The 14,873-nt window shown below is 43.6% G+C and overlaps 1 protein-coding gene across 4 annotated transcripts in view; it reads right to left on the bottom strand.

The window, feature by feature from the left end:
• NOD1 (nucleotide binding oligomerization domain containing 1) overlaps nucleotides 1–14,873 on the bottom strand; it is a 96,821-nt gene that overhangs the window by 44,806 nt on the left and 37,142 nt on the right. For all 4 annotated transcript variants that reach the window (XM_077268999.1, XM_077269001.1, XM_077269002.1 and 1 more), the window contains 3 exons: nucleotides 11,586–11,807; nucleotides 10,591–10,765; nucleotides 5,828–7,616 (listed from right to left, as the gene is read on the bottom strand). In XM_077268999.1, coding sequence (XP_077125114.1) covers nucleotides 5,828–7,616; nucleotides 10,591–10,765; nucleotides 11,586–11,762 — 2,141 coding nt within the window. In that variant the 5' untranslated portion in view covers nucleotides 11,763–11,807. The remainder of the gene's footprint in view (nucleotides 1–5,827; nucleotides 7,617–10,590; nucleotides 10,766–11,585; nucleotides 11,808–14,873) is intronic.

The raw sequence follows: 14,873 nt of genomic DNA, 5'->3' as shown, positions 1-14,873 counted from the left end.
TGATGGTGCTGAAGCGGATCATCAGAGATTGGGATACTTATTTATTTTTTTATTTTTCAATAACCCAACCCTGACTTGTACTTTTCAACAACTTTGTCTCTGACGTGTTTGGAGATTTCCTTGGTCTTCATAGTGTTGTTAGGTTAGTGGTGCCTCTTGCTTAATGGTGTTGCAGCCTCTGTGGCCTTTCATAAAAGGTGTGTATATACTGACAGACCCAGTGGCGTAACTACAAAGTTATGGGCGCCCCCCCCCCCCGCCAAAATATTTTCCTCCCAAATTCATATTTCCCCTATTCATTTTGCACACTATAGCTTTATTGCAAAGTTGCATAGTGTGACCTCAGTTGAATAACTATCCGGTGCCCCATCCTGGGATATATTTGTCCCCTGTACTACCATTGTTATGTAATGTATAAAAGAAAATAAAGCATTATACCCATCAGGGGCTAACATAGAAGTCATGGGGATCCATATAAGAAGTATAATGCACCCCCATAGTCCTCCTTATAGTATAATACACTCCCCATAGTCCTCCTTATAGTATAATACACTCCCCATAGTCCTCCATATAGTATTGTACACTCCTCAGTCCTCCATATATTAAAATACACTCCTCATAGTGCTCCATATAGCATTAATTAAAAGGTTAATAATGGCCCCATAAGATGCTCCACAGACACATTTGCCCAATATAATGCTGCAGAAACGTTATGGCCCCATAGATGCTCCATACGGACACTTGCCCCATATAGTGCTGCACAAACGTTATGGCCCCCATATAGTGCTGCACAAACGTTATGGCCCCCATATAGTGCTGCACAAACGTTATGGCCCCCATATAGTGCTGCACAAACATTATGGCCCCCATATAGTGCTGCACAAACGTTATGGCCCCCATATAGTGCTGCACAAACGTTATGGCCCCCATATAGTGCTGCACAAACGTTATGGCCCCCATATAGTGCTGCACAAACGTTATGGCCCCCATATAGTGCTGCACAAACATTATGGCCCCCATATAATGCTGCACAAATGTTAAGGCCCCATACAGACAATTGCCCCATATGCTGTTGCTGCGATAAAAAAAAAATTAAAAATCACATACTCACCTCTCCGTCGCTCAGGCCCCCGGCACTTTCAATATTCACCGCTCCTCGTTCCATTCGCCGCTCCATTTTCCGCCTCCTCTGCACTGACGGTCAGGCAGAAGGCGCGCACTAACTACGTCATCGCGCCCTCTGACCTCAGCGTCACTGCAGAAGACGGACCGGCGGCTGGAAAGATGAGCAGGTGAATATCGCGCAGTGCAGCGCTCCCCTCCCCATTATACTCACCTGCTCCTGTCGCGGTGCAGTCCCTGCTTCCCCGGCGCTGCTGCTTCTTCCTGTACTGAGCGGTCACCGTTACCGCTCATTACAGTAATGAATATGCGGCTCCACCCCTATGGGAGGTGGAGCCGCATATTCATTACCGTAATGAGCGGTACCATGTGAAGCCGGGGCGCCGGGCAGCCAGGGACTTGCAGGGACCGCGCCAGGAGTAGGTGAGTATAAGGCTACTTTCACACTAGCGTCGGGCTCGGCCTGTCGCTGTGCGTCGGGCCGAGGTTACCGACGCTAGCGTTCTCTGCGCCGCACAGCGGGGGCAGCGGATGCATTTTTCCAGTGCATCCGCTGCCCCATTGTGAGGTGCGAGGAGGTGCGGGGAGGTGGGGGCGGAGTTCCGGCCGCGTATGCGCGGTCGGAAAAAGCGGACCGTCGGGAGCAAAAAACATTACATGTAACGTTTTTTGCTCCCGGCGGACCGCCACAACACGGCGCAACCGTCTCACAACGGTTGCGACGTGTGTCAATGCGTCGCAAATGCGTCACTAATGTTAGTCAATGGTAAAAAACGCATCCTGCAAGCACTTTTGCAGGATGCGTTTTTTTGCCAAAACGACGCATTGCGACGTATTGAAAAAAACGCTAATGTGAAAGTAGTCTAATTAGACAGCCCCCGCTCCCTGGCCCTGCCAACCCCCTCCTCGGACCGCCGCATCATCAGGCGGCCCGCTGGCGCCCCCCTGTCAGCTGCGCCCAGTGCACATGCCCCGGCTGCCCCCCCCTGGATACGCCACTGCTCTGACCTGACCCGCCGGGCCCGGTCGCAGCAGCGACCGCGGTAGTTACGCCCCTGGACAGACCATGTGACACTTAGATTGCAAACAGGTGGACTTCCTTTCACTAAGCATGTGATTTAAAGAAGGGCATTGCTTGCGCCAGAAATTTTTAGGGGCTTCATTGCAAAAGAGGTGAATACATATGCACATGCCAATTTTTTGTTATTTGATTCCATAAATGTAATTTATGTCTATATTTCTCTCACTTCACCAACGTAGACTATTTGGTGCTGATGAATCACACACAAATTGGATTACAAAAATATTTAAAACAGGTTATAATATAACAAAATAGGTAAAAAGCCAAGGGGGGATACTTTCACAAACCACTGTATCTCTGTCCTTCTATGACTCTTGTATTGCCAGAACTGTCAATGAAGGAAGCATGGAGCAAAAATACAGTAGATGCAAAATAAGTGGTTTGAACAGTCATTTTATGCAGACTGACACAGTTTTAAGTAATCCGCACATATTACTTTGGGTATAAGTTTCCCCACGTTCTCTCATTTATGTAGAGAGCCATACAACTTTTCGATAACGTGATTATACTTTTTAGAATGTGGTATGAAGACAGAATATGTAAATTCTGGTTTTTGTTTTCTAGCAGCTTTCACAATTAGAGAAAAAGAAAACAAAGGGTGCAAAAAATCCTCCCAGGTATGTACCAAACCTCATGCTATTATCCAGAAAAATGAAGGCAGCACTCCAATAGAAAAAATAAATGTGGTTTATTGGCCCATGTGCGACGTTTCAGTCCAGGATGTGGGCTTCAGAAAGGTCCACATCCTGGACTGAAACATTGTACATGGGCCAATAAACCACATTTATTTTTTCTATTGGAGTGCTGCCTTCATTTTTCTGGATAATAGCTTTCACAATTAAATATACACTGTGCCCAGAATTAATAGGAAAGTTGTATTTTAGAGGATTTTTATTATTGATCAACGACTATATTCTTAATCAACTCAAAAGACTCAAATATCAAAGCTTAATATTTTTGGAAGTTGGAGTGGGTTTTTTTTAGATTTGGCTATCTTAGGAGGATATCTGTTTGTGCAGGTAACTATTACTGTGCAGAATTATTAGGCAACTTAATGAATACCAAATATATTCCCATCTCACTTGTTTATTTTCACCAGGTAAACCAATATAACTGCACAAAATTTAGAAAAACATTTCTGACATGCAAAAACAAAACACCAAAAAATTAGTGGCCAATATAACCACCTTTCTTTATGATGACACTCAGCAGCCTTCCATCCATAGATTCTGTCAGTTGCTTGATCTGTTTTTGATCAACATTGCGTGCAGCAGCCACCACAGCCTCCCAGACACTGTTCCGAGAGGTGGACTGTTTTCCCTCCCTGTAGATCTCACTTTTTATGAGGGACCACAGGTTCTCTATGGGGTTCAGATCAGGTGAACAAGGGGGCCATGTCATTATTTTTTCTTGAGACCTTTACTGGCAAGCCACGCTGTGGAGTAGTTGGAGGCATGTGATGGAGCATTGTCCTGCATGAAAATCATGTTTTTCTTGAACGATACCGACTTCTTCCTGTACCACTGCTTGAAGAAGTTGTCTTCCATAAACAGGCAGTAGGTCTGGGAGTTGAGCTTCACTCCATCCTCAACCCGAAAAGGTCCCACAAGTTCATCTTTGATGATACCGGCCCATACCAGTACCCCACCTCCACCTTGCTGGAGTCAGAGTGGAGCTCTCTGCCCTTTCCTGATCCAGCCTCTGGCCCATCAAGAGTCACTCTCATTTCATCAGTCCATAAAACCTTTGAAAAGTCAGTCTTAAGATATTTCTTGGCCCAGTCGTGACGTTTTATCTTATGTTTCTTGTTCAAAGGTGGTGGTTTTTCAGCCTTCCTTACCTTGGCCATGTCCCTGAGTATCGCACACCTTGAGCTTTTTGTTACTCCAGTAACGCTGCAGCTCTGAAATATGGCAAAACTGGTGGCAAATGGCATCTTGGCAGCTTCACGCTTGATTTTCCTCAATTCATGAGCAGTTATTTTGCACCTTTGTTGCCCAACATGCTTCTTGCGACCCTGTTGGCTATTTGCCATGAAATGCTTGATTGTTCAGTGATCACGTTTCAAAAGTTTGGCAATTTCAAGACTGCTGCATCCCTCTGCAAGACATCTCACAATTTTGGACTTTTCAGAGCCCGTCAAATCTCTCTTCTGACCCATTTTGCCAAAGAAAAGGAAGTTGCCTATTAATTAAGCACACCTTATATAGGGTTTTGATGTCATTAGACAACACCCCTCCTCATTACAGAGATGCACATCACCTGATTTACTTAATTGGTAGTTGGCTCTCAAGCCTGAACAGCTTGGAGTAGGACAACATGTTTAAAAAGTATGTGATCAAAATACAACTTGCCTAATAATTCTGCACACAGGGTAAACTGACATGTTAACCTTATTCTATGGGTCAATACAATTATGGAAATACCCACAGATGATTTGATCAGCTGTCATGTGCCTCTAACAGCCACGGGTGGAATGAGGAAAAAAAAATCAAAAAGCCAGAATTACTTTTTTTTGGTCGCTGCAACATTAAAATAAAATGCAATAACAGGTGATCAAAACAGCATATCTACCACAAAAAGCATGTTTGGCATCTGTGAACTCGTAATGACCTGGAGAATCATATTGGCAGGTCAGATTTAGCATTTAGTGAACATGGTAAAAAACAAACAAACCCCAAAACAACAATTGTAGAATTGTACTTTTATTGTAATTTCAACGCACTTGGAACTTTATGCTTTGTAAAATCAATGGTGTCCTTCAAAAGTACAACTCGTTCTGCAAAAAATAAACCCTCACCTGGCCTTATTGACAGAAAAATAAAAATGTTATGGCTCTGGGAAGAAGGGGAGTGAAAAACAAACAAAAATGGAAAATCCCAAGGTCGTGAAGGAGTTAAGCAACCTTAAAAAATTTTCACCTAACCAATGAGCATTTTGCTCATTAGTAGGGTGATCGGTGGTCTGTTTAGACTCATCGGGAAAAGTGTTCCTAGGAACACTTGATCCCAATTATTAGTCATTCTAAATGCACTGTCCCCAATACATGATAAATAAATGCCAGCTGAACCATTATTTGGCCACCAGCTGTCTCTCCTCCATACACAGGAGTACTTGGCTATGAGAGAACTGCTGCCAATCTCCTTTGGGGAAGAATTGGAAGGCCCCCATACACTGTTGGCCAAGCCCTCCGATAATGGTAGCTTTGGCTGACTCTTGTCTAATATATATATATGAGGGACATTAGTTGTAGGATGATCATGATTTTACGAGGGTATACATCAAAACAAATAATCTAACACGCTTTACGGTAAGGATCACAACTAGCGTCTCTTCTTTTTCAGATGTTTGAAGACAAAGAAGATTTACCAAAAAGTGATAGAACTATACATTTTTTCTTTTTAAGGGGAAGGGATTTGCCTTTTCTTCAGATAAAATCATTCAATGCAAAAATATATCCATACATTTGGATACACCTGGTATTGACTTGTGTTATAAAAAAAACAATATACTAAAAATATCTCACCCTATAATGACAATTGTATGGCCAAATGTGGTTTAAACAGAACTTTATGAAGAAGGTCTACTCCAAAATTTAAAGAATAAAAATATAAGACTTCTTACCGAACCACAGTGAGTTTTCTGAAGCATGGTATAAGTTCTTTCACTCCATAATCATTTATATTGTTATTGTCCAGTTCCAAAGCAATTTGTTTCGGGTACTGATTCAGTAGAAAGGAGATGGCACCACAATCAGAAGAAGAGGCCCCACAGAAGCTTAGCTTAATGTAATCTGCACATATTCCTTTGGCTACCAGTTTCCCCACCTTCTCACACCGGGTCTCACATATGCATCGTGCCATCCAGATAAAGTGAGTCAACGCGTGGACACGATTGTATCCCATAAACTTTGAGCGGGGCAGGTTTTTTAAGTGAAATTTAACACTTCTAAAAAGCTGTTGCTTAAGAGCTTTTCTCTTTACTTTCAAGATTGAAGATGGCACTAGATGTCTTAAGAGAACTTGTTTCGGTTTTGAAAGTAACCCGCAGAGAAAGAGGTTGATGAATTGTAAGTGATCATTATTAGCAAAAGGATCTCCCTGCTTGTGCTTCTTTGCACAGACACACAAAATCAGATTGCCTGAAACCTCCTCATGTTGGGAGTGTGCACAATGACCAAAATACTTCAGCAGATCTGTGGTACTAGTCCTACTATCGATCACAAGAAATAAGGCGGTAAAGAACGACTGAAGAGTCACATGGAAAAATTCAAAAGAGCTATTTTCTTCACCTCCATTGTAATTTTTCACAGTTCGGAGGAAACCCAACTTGAGATCTTGCTCTGGGATCTTTAAAGAGGTGATGGTGGCATTATCAAAAACAAAGCGGGAGTTGTCCATTCCATCATAGGCAAGTTTACCTATCAACAGTAACGTCTCTTTACCCCTCTTGTAAGTTTCAGCCTGAGGTGTGTTGGTTCCTTTGGTAGATAAATTCAAGTAAACTTCAACTATGAGTAAGAATATATCCGTAAGTGTTACAGACCTGGTGGAAAACTCAGGACTCTCATTTATAAAGTGAAAATGTTCATAAGACTTAAATATTATCCAGCAGAAAAGGGGGATGGAACACAAACTACTAAAATTGTGGTTGGCATTTAAGTGACTTACAACACGCATCTGAACACTGGGTTCCTTGAAGAATAAATTAGTATACTCCAATAGGTTATCCGTCCTAAAGCCACGAAGCATAATTCTCTTCCGAACAAATTTTCCTGACACCTGACAACCAGTTCTTGCTGTTAAGACTTTCCTTGATCCTTTCAACAATTTTCCACTCAGCAAATGCATGAATAATGCTGCAGGGTGTACAGTGTCTGTAGGTAGGGAAACTTCTGGAATGTTGTTTAGGTCAAAACTGGAATGCATTTCATCAAAGCCATCAAAAGTGAACATTACACTCTCGGGAAATGTTAAAATATATCGAAAGACTTCGTCTGGATCATGATCTGGATGGCAGTTGTATCTGAACAGTAAGTCTTTTAGAGAAAGCACGGTGTCAGTATTAAAAAAGACAAATGTCCGACAGCGAAATCTAAAGAAAAATTTAACATTAGTGTAACATTCTCCTTTTGCCCACATATTCTGTAGTTTTTGGATCAGAAGAGTCTTTCCCATGCCAGCATCACCATAGATGAACGTAGTTTCTCCTTCTTCATTGATCACCCCAATGTCATCAAACAAAGAACCAAGATCATTCAATTGTCCCATATTTTCATTTCTGTCACTAATTAATTCCATAACTCCATTAACATAAGTTTCTTGGAGCATCAACTCCTCTTCTAGAGAGTAGGACTTCACAAATTTGGAATCACTGCACAACTCTTGTTTGAGCTTCTTGCTATATAACGTAACTGGAAGATACAAGAAGTTAAATATTAATTACAATGAATGCCACTTATAAAAGACTCAAATTATAAATTAATTCAAAAGGGTACCACAGAAAAAGTAAGGTGGTAAAATCAATAATTTTATAATAAAATTATTGATTTTACCACCTTGGGGACCACAGAAATTTTCTGTGATCCCCTTTTGAATTAATTTACCGTATTTTCCGGCGTATAAGACGACTTTTTAACCCCCGAAAATCTTCTTAAAAGTCGGGGGTCGTCTTATACGCCGGGAATCGACTTGTACGCCGGTGTATATGGTGGGTGGGGAGGGGGAGTGATCCTGATGACGAGGGGGCGTCTCACAGGAAAGTGAGTAATCCCCATTACCTTATCCTAGCGGTGCAGCGTGGGGGTGTCAGTGCTGGGAGCGGCTGTGTTCTGGTGCGGCGGCTCCTCTTCTGTGTGGGGCCTCTGTGCTGTGAGGTGGCGGCGGCAGCGGCGTATCTTTATCCAGTTGGGGCTCCTCCGGCATCTCCTTAGCCCTGGAGGCCCCGCCGCAACTCCATCGGTGCAATGTGGTGGCCTCCGGGAAAATGGCCGCTGCTCAGATTCAGATCTCGTGTCCCGAGATTTCGGGACGAGATCTGAATCTGAGCAGCGGCCATTTTCCCGGAGGCCACCGCATCGCACCTATTGAGCTGCCTCCGGGAAAATGGCCGCTGCATTGCACCGATGGAGTTGCGGCGGGGCCTCCAGGGCTAAGGAGATGCCGGAGGAGCCCCAACTGGATAAAGATATGCCGCCGCCACCGCACAGCACAGAGGCCCCACACAGAAGAGGAGCCGCCGCACCAGAGCACAGCAGCCGCCGCACCAGAGCACAGCAGCCGCCGCCGCCGCCACTCCCAGCACTGAGACCCCCACGCTGCACCGCTACGATAAGGTAATGGGGGATACTCACTTTCCTGTGAGACGCCCCCTCGTCATCAGGATCACTCCCCCCCCCCCCCCCCCCAAAAGGCACATATTCACCGGCCCTATAAGACGACATAGGGTGTATAAGAAGACCCCCGACTTTTAAGAAGATTTTATATTTTAACTGGTAAAGTTGGGGGGTCGTCTTATACGCCCAGTCGTCTTATACGCCGGAAAATACGGTACTGTATATACCATTGTGTACAAATCCTGTTTTTAGGCTATGTGCACACGTTCAGGATTTCTTGCAGAAAATTCTGGAGAATTCCGGACATTTTCTGCAAGAAATCCGCAAGAAAACCGCGTGCGTTTTTGCCGCGGTTTTGACGCGTTTTTGCCGCGGTTTTTTCTGGACACTTCCCAATGCATTTTAAGTGGGAAATCCGCAAAAAAACCGCAAAATTAATGAACATGCTGCGTTTTTTACCGCGATGCGTTTTTACCGCGGAAAAAAACGCATCATGTGTACAAAAAGTGCAGAATTCATTAAAAATGATAGGATGCATAATATAAGCAGATTATTTGCGGTTTTATAGCGTTTTTATAGGGAAAAACCGCGAAAAAACCGCGAATAATCTGCAACGTGTGAACACAGCCTTAATGTTTTTATACTGAATAATCGTACTTCTGTGCGCACTCTGTTGCACACAGTGCCAATTATTGCCACCCACTGTTTAATAAAGAGGTTTTACATCATAACTAGTGATGAGCGAATATACTCGTTACGCGAGACCTCCGAGTATTTTTTAGTGCTCGGAGATTTAGGTTTTCATTGCCTCAGCTGAATGATTTACATCTGTTAGCCAGCATAAGTACATGTGGGGGTTGCCTGGTTGCTAGGGAATCCCCACATGCAATCAAGCTGGCTAACAGATGTAAATCATTCAGCTGAGGCGAGGAAAACGAAATCTCCGAGCACTAAAAAATACTCGGGAAATCTCGAGTAACGAGTATATTTGCTCATCACTAATCATAACCTTTTGTCCTATATCCATTCATCTCAATCCATGTCTGGTGGTTTCTCAAGTTTCAAATTGTCTGTCATTCAACTTTTTGGGACGTACACGTTATTATATACTACTATATACACACTCCTTTAACCTTATTTGAGCTGTTACGCCTAATTTTTTGTTTGTTCTAACATTTGAAAAACAGACAGCTCATTGGACCACAGGAAACCCTTTGACGAAGTGCAAGCGGCCCGCGAGCTGTATGCTGTACAGGCCTGGTATAGAGCAGCTTCAGAGAAGAAAATGCCTGAAGAATGGTCAGCTCACCACTTAACTTTTTTGGCGACTTTGTAAACCTGAAGCACGAACAAAAGACTAAACATATTAACAGCAAGTTGTTTTTACATTGAAATGCATACGTTCATTCTTTTGAGTCATTGCTTTTTCAGATTTTGGAACAGAGTCAGCCTGAAAAACATGTGTGCAGATACCCTAAGGGTATGTGCACACGCTGCGGATTTTGCTGCGGGTCCGCAGCAGTTTCCCATGCGTTTACAGTATAATGTAAACCCATGGGAAACAAAATCCGCAGTGCACATGCTGTGGAAAAAACAGCGTGGAAACGCAGCGGTTTACATTCCGCAGCATGTCAATTCTTTGTGCGGATTCCGCTGCGGGTTTACACCTGCTCCAATAGAAAACTGCAAGTGTAAACCCGCAGCGGAATCCGCAATAGAAACCGCGATAAATCCGCAGGAAAAACCTCAGCGGCTTTGCCCTGCGGATTTATCAAATCCGCTGCGGAAAATTCCGCAATGGAATCCGCAGCGTGTGCACATGGCCTTAATGTGCCATCTTTATATTTAGTTTCCACTACATTTAACATGCAAGCTTCTCAGTTGATATAGTTTTGCTTTTTACATTAGAATTTAAAAAAAAATCACTACTCAATATATTCAAACAAGATGAAAATCCGTTCACTTAGTGCAAGTCACAAAAAGTCACGCAAGTCATTAATCATGAGTCACTGTACACAATAACTGGCTCAAGTGCATAAGAAGAAATTCCTACCAGGGTCATTGTTCCTAATATGTAAACTCTGTATTTGTTCTGAAGGTTGAAAATTAATTTCTGATAACCAAGGGTTCAGATCAAAGTAAGCATCAGGCACTTTATAAAGGACATATATAAAACACTCAGCAGCTTCCTCCCCCTTACTTTGTACCAGGTCAAGGATCTGGCGAACCTGTAGGAAAATAAATGTTTCATATTTTAGATCATTGCATTTCCTGTAATAGACAATATGTGGTCCACATCTATTGGAGTAGCTTACAGAAAATCATTCAACTATATATGAGAATTTTAAGGCTACTATGATTTGTATTAATCAAAAACAGACAGACAATGCACTATGCAATACAGAGCATGTCCTAGGAGAAGTACCGAAGCCGGTACAACTCCAATATAAGAGGCAATTGCTGCTTAAAACCCTCCGTCTTGTTGACAATGTAATGACTTGACCAGTCATTCTTGGTGATGACTCTTGACTAGGTAGAACAATCACCGACTGCCGGTGTGACCTCACTGTACATCATAAACTCGCATTAAGAAGAAATGAATGGGGTGTAGCAGGATGGGGAGACAGAAATGGTTGTGAATCTGTAGTGATAACACTATAAAGTCTTTATATATCTGCAGATTAACCGTATATCTACAGGTAAATGGTGTTTTCCAAGGTGACGAGTTCCGTGTAACAGGAAATTGTATCTAAAAAGTATTGAGTGAAATCAATGGTTCATCGCAAGCGTTATATGATGGTAAACAGGTGAAATAGCAGCAAACCTCCCCCAAAAAGACCTATGATAATTCCAACCAATAACCACCTATGATGTCATAGTCTAACCCATCACCTACATTAAAAATTAATTTAGGAAGAATTACCCTTAAGATAACTCCGACAAAAACTAAACACCGAGCTATAAATCCAGGGTGCTGATCTCATCTCTGTATAGAAAGTAAAAAAAAAACAAAAAAAAACACTTGTTTTAACAGGTGTCAGAACTTGCCTGGTCCGCCCTTGTAGAAAATTGTAAGACGATTTCTGAATCTTCAGGGGAAAAATATCCATGGTCGAGTAAATTGTCAAGCAAACACTTGACATTTCTGGTCAGATTGACCAATGTTTCTCGACTTCTCATAACTAATTGAACATAAGACTGTGGCTTGGGCTGCTTCAGTTCCATTGTCCTGGTATAACATCACACTTCTTCACCAACTTTAGCCTTTCACTAAAATAAATAAAAGTATAGATTAAACAATAAAGAAACAGCATTTAAACTAAAGTATTCGTGCGGAGTCCACCACCAATTCAAAAAATAAACATGTAAAAACCCATGACTCCATTTTAGAGGTATTTCAACAAAAGACATTCATGACTGACTTGCGCTCAAGACCATTGGGACCACCAATGATCTGAAGAACGGGGATCCTTTCTTCTTTTTTTCTGCAATTAATCTGGGCTAAAGTGGAGGAGATGGCCGGAATTTCTGCACTCTGACCATGAAGAGTGAAACAAACAGCAGTGAGAGGCTCTAATGTGTTCTGGAGTCCACATACATTTAGGGGAGATCAATGAATAGCCAAGCTGGCGGCCTTGGTGGCTGCTGTCACTTTCACTATGAACATAATATAAATGTCTTTTGTTGATGTATCCCCTGGGTTTATGGCATTATATTAATAAAGGTTTTAAAATTTCTCCAAATAAGACAACTCTAGCCTATGGATTCTATTGGGGAATATGGATATGAAAGACAAATGCCGTCTATTTAGGACCTTACTTTTACCCAAAGAAGAGCCTCTACAATGAGCAGTATGCTTTGCAAAGACAAATTGGACACTGAGCTCCACAAATGAAATAGAATTGAGGATAGTCATTTAGATCTAATAATTACATAGTATATGCAGAATGTAGAGCTGAATCTATATGAGAACACTAATAATGATGGCTGACAAAAGTTAGTATTCATCGAAGACGACTAAATGGAACCAGGATCACAGAACTTCAGTAAGTAGTGTAGTGCTACCAATAAAAAAAAAAGTTCCAGCTAAAAAGTTGCTGTGTCTTATAGTATTAAATTAGATGGGGCCTGGCCGCGCAAGTACACCTGACCACTTCCTTAACCCCTTCCCGACCCATGACGCCACGTAGGCGTCATGAAAACCCGTGCCAATCCGACCCATGACGCCTATGTGGCGTCATGGAATGATCGCGTCGCTGCAGAGCGGGTGAAAGGGTTAATTCCGATTTCACCCGTTCTGCAGGGATAGGGGGAGTGGTACTTCAGCCCAGGGGGGGTGGCTTCACCCCCCCGTGGCTACGATCGCTCTGATTGGCTGTTGAAAGTGAAACTGCCATTCAGAGCGATTTGTAATATTTCACCTAAAAAACTGGTGAAATATTACAATCCAGCCATGGCCGATGCTGCAATATCATCGGCCATGGCTGGAAAACCTGAAGTGACCCCCCCCCACCCCACCGATCGCCCCCCCAGTGCTCCGTTATGGGGTCCGGTCCCCTCCGTCCTGTGCTCCGCTCCCCCGTCCTCCTGCCCGCTCCCCCCCTGCTCCTATGTCACCCCCCCGTGCTCCGACACCCCCCCCGTGCCCCGATCTCCCCCCCCCCCTTATACTTACCTAGGCTCCCGGTCCCCGTCCGCCTCCATCATGGGCGCCGCCATCTTCCAAAATGGCGGGCGCATGCTCAGTGCACCCGCCGAATCTGCCGGCCAGCAGATTCATTACAAAGTACATTTTGATCGCTGTGGTAGGTTCTACCACAGCGATCAAAATAAAAAAAATAATAAATAAACCCCCCCCTTTATCACCCCCATAGGTAGGGACAATAATAAAATAAAGAAAATATTTTTTTTTCTTTTTCCACTAGGGTTAGGGTTAGAACTAGGGTTAGAACTAGGGGTAGGGTTAGGGGTAGGGTTAGGGTTATGGGTAGGGTTAGCGGTAGGGTTAGGGTTACGGCATGTGCACACAGTGCGGATTTGGCTGCGGATCCGCAGCGGATTGGCCGCGGATCCGCAGCGGATTGGCCGCGGATCCGCAGCGGATTGGCCGCGGATCCGCAGCGGATTGGCCGCGGATCCGCAGCGGATTGGCCGCTGCAAATTCGTAGCAGTTTTCCATCAGGTTTACAGTACCATGTACACCTATGGAAAACCAAATCCGCTGTGCCCATGGTGCGGAAAATTCCGTGCAGAAACGCTGCGTTGTATTTTCCACAGCATGTCAATTCTTTGTGCGGATTCCGCAGCGTTTTACACCTGTTCCTCAATAGGAATCCGCAGGTGAAATCCGCACAAAAAAACACTGGAAATCTGCAGGTAAAACGCAGTGCCATTTACCTGCAGATTTTTCAAAAATCGTGCGGAAAAATCTCACACGAATCCGCAACGTGGGCACATAGCCTTAGGGTTAGGGTTGGAATTAGAGTTAGGGTTGGAATTAGGGCTAGGGTTGGAAATAGGGTTAAGATTAGGCTTGTGGTTAGGGTTACGGATAGGGTTAGGGGTGCGTTGGGGTTACAGTTGTGGTTAGGGTTGGGATTAGGGTTAGGGTTGGGATTAGGGTTAGGATTAGGGTTGGAATTAGGGTTACGGGTGTGTTGCGGTTAGGGTTGTGATTAGGGTTATGGCTACAGTTGGGATTAGGATTAGGGGTGTGTTGGGGTTAGTGTTGAAGTTAGAATTGAGGGGTTTCCACTGTTTAGGCACATCAGGGGTCTCCAAACGCAACATGGCGCCACCATTGATTCCAGCCAATCTTGCGTTCAAAAAGTCAAATGGTGCTCCCTCCCTTCCAAGCCCCGACGTGCGCCCAAACAGTGGTTTACCCCCACATTTGGGGTACCAGCGTACTCAGGACAAACTGGGCAACAACTGTTGGGGTCCAATTTCTCCTGTTACCCTTGCAAAAATAAAAAATTACTTGCTAAAACATAATTTTTGAGGAAAGAACAATTATTTTTTATTTTCACGGCTCTGCGTTATAAACTTCTGTGAAGCACTTGGGGGTTGAAAGTGGTTACCACACATCTAGATAAGTTCCTTCGGGGGTCTAGTTTCCAAAATGGGGTCACTTGTGGGGTGTTTCTACTGTTTAGGCACATCAAGGGCTCTGCAAATGCAATGTGATGCCCGCAGACCATTCCATCAAAGTCTGCATTTCAAATGTCACTACTTCCCTTCCGAGCCCTGACGTGTGCCCAAACAGTGGTTTACCCCCACATATAGGGTACCAGCACACTCACAACAAACTGGGCAACAAATATTGGGGCCCAATTT

This window comes from Ranitomeya variabilis, chromosome 6 (assembly GCF_051348905.1).
Source record: "Ranitomeya variabilis isolate aRanVar5 chromosome 6, aRanVar5.hap1, whole genome shotgun sequence".
NCBI classification, from domain to species: Eukaryota; Metazoa; Chordata; class Amphibia; order Anura; family Dendrobatidae; genus Ranitomeya; species Ranitomeya variabilis.
Note: the sequence above shows the minus strand (reverse complement) of the source record. Positions and strands in the feature narration are given on the sequence as shown.